This window comes from Mustela lutreola, chromosome X (assembly GCF_030435805.1).
Source record: "Mustela lutreola isolate mMusLut2 chromosome X, mMusLut2.pri, whole genome shotgun sequence".
NCBI classification, from domain to species: domain Eukaryota; kingdom Metazoa; phylum Chordata; class Mammalia; order Carnivora; family Mustelidae; genus Mustela; species Mustela lutreola.
Window position 1 is genome coordinate 86,437,405 of NC_081308.1, and position 4,751 is coordinate 86,442,155.

General features: G+C 50.9%; 1 protein-coding gene across 1 annotated transcript; it reads left to right on the forward strand.

The window, feature by feature from the left end:
- The first annotated feature begins 1,843 nt into the window (after positions 1-1,843).
- ARMCX6 (armadillo repeat containing X-linked 6) lies at positions 1,844-3,006 on the forward strand. The gene is given in 3 exon segments (XM_059156819.1): positions 1,844-1,954; positions 1,956-2,231; positions 2,234-3,006. Coding segments are annotated over 3 exon segments (558 nt in total). The 3' UTR covers positions 2,405-3,006.
- The last annotated feature ends 1,745 nt before the right edge of the window (positions 3,007-4,751 follow it).

Genomic DNA, 4,751 nt, shown 5'->3' on the forward strand with positions numbered 1-4,751 from the left:
TGGAAATGAATTTTCTCTTGGATTTAAGAGTGGCAAATAAAAAAATGGGTGACAGGTCTGGTGTAATAGGGCAAGGGAGAGAAGTGGGCAAACTCCTGAATCACTGGTGGTGGAAGGGGAATTTGGAGACCATGGCTCATTGGTCATGTGTATCTCAGGTGACTAAGAATTGTGAAAAGATGATCTTTTTGGTTTTCCATCAGCTTCCTGTTGAACTTAGAAAGATGTGTTTGTAGCTGAATGAAGAAGGAAAAAACTCTGGTTGGGTACAGATTGGTGTGAGAGTGAGCATTACCTGGGGAGACTTGGGGTCAGGGTAGGGCTGGGGGCAGAGATCTGAAGGGGTAGAGTCAGATTTTCCTACACCTCCAGCTACACCCACCAGCTCATTTTAGTTCTCTAAATGATGAATGGGGTCAGAGGAAGAACTGATGCTAGGGTACAGGAGTGAAAGGTGAGAATCATTTGACAGAGTCCTGAATCAGTGAAAAGACAAGAATTGTGGTTTACCACCCAGACCTAAATCTCCACCAACCACTATCTTTTGGTTTCCTTGCTTGTCTGTAGGGGGCGGCACAACTCAAGGGAAAGGAAGAGAAAAAGTATGGGATATTCAGTCGAAACTGGTTTCTTCAAGGAAATGTGGCGCCTAAACTGGCCACAGGGGGGTGGTAGAAGCAAACTTGCAATCAGCGCCCATTTGTCCGCTCAGATCCTGTCCGTCTTCAAAAAAGAAAGAAAACAGTACTTAATCCCAATCCCTTTTGGCTCTGGGGGAAGCAGCAACAAAATTAGTGGGGCAGAAATGAAGGGTAGATGGGCATTTGAGGGAAGAAAGTGAGGTGAAGAGAGTGGCGGAAGGACAAAGAAATGGAAAAAGTAAGCATTTGATGGTGGTACGGGGTGGTGATGAAAGTATTTGGAGCATAGGCTGGCGGGTGTGTCTGAGACCTGTATGGGAGACATTTGAAAGCTAGATTTCTCATTCTGGATAGACTGTATTTACGTGCCAGTACATCTACCAATCACCATTCTCTCTTGCCTACCTGTAGACATAAATTTAGGCAAAGAAGGCAGAAAATTGCTCTACGCAGTATGATACCCTGGAGGTAAGGGTAGGGATAGAGAGGTGAGAGTCAGAAAACAGGGTCCAAAGGCAACTCGGACTCTTCCTCTTCCAGCCTTTGGTCTCCTTTCTTCTTTCTTTGGTGTTGGAAAAGTCAAATTTGTATCTCTGAGGAAACAGGGGAATGAGTATAAATGAGGTTAAAGCCAGAAAAGAAAATTTGAAAATTGAGACCTTCAGTGAAGAAAGAAAGATCTTGATTCCCTTGTGTTCTGAGTGTTGACATGTCTAATTGAGGATACTCAGATAAAATATATATGTATTTGCATTGCACCTAGTCCCATGTTGGATGGTAGTTAGTACAATTGTGTTGAGGAAAAGAATGTCCAGCAATCACCACAAAGTTTTTAGAAGAGGGTGAACCTTCTGTGTGTTGCATAAGTGTAGGATGTACTCAAAATGGGTGATTTAGTGAAAACAGGTCAGGAGGTCAGAGGTAGAATTTACTACAGTGTTTACCCACACTAATCAGAAGAGATAGCAACCACATTAAGCTTCAGACAAGGTGAGGACAGTTGAGTGCTCTCAGCTTTAATCAGAGATCTAAAAACAAAAACAAAAACAAAGATCTAGGTAAAGCAAAGTCCAGAGTATGAGGCTCAATGAACCGTGGGCAGTAAGAACACAGGGACTCCCAAAGAGAACAGTGTCCTAATAATAAAAGAGAATCACCCTTTCCCCAATGAAAATTAACATATCTTTAGTGATGCTTAGGGTATGACAACTTCCTGGTGTGTACTTGACCTCTCTAAGTGTCCTTTCATTCAGGGAAAAATGTGGTTTGCTCAGCCCAAGGATGCTGATTTTTCATTTAGCCATGATATCAATAGTCAGTCATTTGGCCAGCCTCTCCATTGTTGGAAACACGATCCCCACTCCCGACCCTATTAGGGAGAAGGCTTTCTGTACTCTGGATAACTTGAATGCAGGAGTTGAAAACCAGGGCCAGATTAAGATGTCCATCAGTGAAGTGTGTCGGGAGACTGTGTCATGTTGCTGCAACTCATTTCTGCAGCAGGCCGGATTAGATTTGTTAATAAGCATGACAGTTATTAATAACATGCTTGCCAAGTCCGATTCAGACTTGAAGTTCCCTTTGATATCAGAGGGGAGGGGAGGGGATGTGCTGAGGTTCAGGCTTTGAAACTGTCCATGGGTTTGTCTGGAAAGCCGGTCTTGGCAGGGGACTCGCTGGGTGCCCAAACGCTGCTCTCATCCATGTCCCTCTTGATCAGGAACGGAAACACACAGGTTCTCCCTGACACCCTGGCCTCGTAGAGGGCCATCTGGAGCGGAATGGAACCGAATCCACCCAAAACCCTGCTGGAGAACACCCACCTGTGTTCTCATTCAAAGAATCTACAGTGGGTGCTGTTGAAGACCCGGCCTTAGCCACCACATCACGGGGTGAAAGTTACACTTGCTCCACTGAGGACCACACTCTTCTGGGCCAGGCAGGGGTCCCCCCGGAGCTCTGAGTAACTTCTTGGTTTTGCAGTCTGCAGGCAAAGTGCATTGTTAGTTACTCCCTTGCGGCCTTCCTCCTGCGGTAAAGGGATCTTTTCAGCAGCCAGCTGTGCCTACAGAACATCCTATGAGAGCATGGCCGGGGAGGTCTTGCCTCTGGTGGTCTCCCTGTGTCAGCCGGACTGTTTTGAGGAGACCGGGCACGTGTCGGGGCTGGAGCTGCAAACGCATCTGTTGCCTCTTAGGTTGACTTCTTTCCCACTGACTCCTTCTTCGCTGCGAGCTGATGGATGGTGAACCTAGTCATCCACAAAGGACACTCCCCTCCTCTGTGCTCTACCGACTTGACTTCCTCCACCCAAGCCTACATCTGTACGCATCGTCAATAAAGTGTGTGCTTTGATTGGCAAAAACGGGACGTGGAACTTGTCCTTGAGTTGACAGTCTACACGCAGAGGAAGACAAAAGTAGGTGACCAAGGCGAACCACCTGGGCCTTCGCTCCCTGGCAGGGGCACTCTTACCAGGTGCTCATAGGGGGCAGGGGTAGAGGTGGGCTGGAGTGCTCAGGAGAAGGGTCTGGGGGCCAGGGGCGGAAGCCAGGGAGCAGAGATGGGGTTCGTGGAGGTTGCAGGGTACAACACTTGTGAAGCCGGCGGCATTGTGCCTGGCACCTGGAGCAGAGAAATCCCTCCATGAAGGTGTCTCTCCTTGACTGCCAGCCTGGGCAGAGGGTCAGTATCCTTGGGGTCTGTCTACACACCCTTGGGGACCAGTTGGCAACCCACCCCCCTGCATTTAACGCACAAGACTGGCAGCGATGGTTGCCGCTCGCTGCGTGCCCACTTGGCATCCTTCTCCCTCCCCTGCAAAGCAGCTGTTAAACCTACTTCCAGGCCCACTCCCTTCCTTGGGAGCCCAAGTCCAAATTCCTGGCAGAGGGAGAAGGGTCGGCCCTCTCTTCCTTCGAGGGAACCTCTTTTCTGCCCTCTCCTCTGTCCCTTTGGTGACTTCCATCCAAAAGGAGCCAGTGGAGCCCTCCATGAACTCACGATCAGGGTAGTAGGGCAGACGCTGAGGGGGCCTGGCAGGGCTATGGCCGGTCCACTGGGAGACACATCTCCGTCACCCCCACCCAAGCTCCTGGCACCCCTTGCAGGAAAGGAGGAACCTAGCCCTGTGCATGGACCCATTCTGTGGATCTGGACGCCTCCTGCTGCCACCCCTCCCAACACTGCCAGACCTCTCCCAGCAACCCTGGCCCCTGCATCATCAAAGCCAGCTTCCCTGAGTGTCTTTGACGTGTCAAGCAGTGGTCCTCTTTCCCTGAGCCCTGGCCCACAACACAGGCAACAAGAAACATCCCTTGGGCAGCGCTGCCTCTGTGCCTGATGGTCTCTCTGGGATGCAGCTCTGGGCCACTGTGCCCTGGGCATCAGCACTCTGTGCCTGCTCTGCCTTCTGATGCTCTCCTCCACAAAGACCATATAGTTGTATCAGTTCCTCCCTTCTCCTGGAGTTTGGCTGGCAGGTGGATTACAACCCCTCAGCTTTTAACCGACCCGCCCAACTCCCTACCGTCTCTGGGCTGACTACAAGGTATGGGGACCTGCCAGGTCCCAGGACCATCTCTGGGGAATCTTCCAACCTACAACGGGGACACCACCTCTCCCCAGGCACTGGCACCTTGGATGGCCAGAACGTGACTTGTGGTTGCTGTGACAACACACCCCGTCAGGGCGCTCGCTCTCTCTCTCTCTCTCTCTCTCTCTCACACACACACACACACACACACACACACAAAGACACACACAGCTTGCCACCCCTCCAGGCTTCCTCTGCTGGCTGTCCTGTTTCCTAAGAGTTGCTAATGCGACCAGCCCTTTCTCCCAAGCCAGCCTCGGGTGGACTGGGCAATGTTTCCCAAGTAGGAGTGCCCTGGACACTCCAAGCGGAGCCTGCTGGGCCAATGCTGTCTTCAGCAACACACCTGTTTGTGCTCAGCCTCTTGAATCTCAACACAGAGGCAGGTCTTCTTCCTCCCGGCTCGGACTCCCAAATTAACAGGCGCCTCCCCACTCTGCGCTCTGCCAAATCCCCATTCCAGTGCTGCCACAGGCAATTGTCCCCCATCTCCAAGGCAGGCCCTTGGCCCTTTC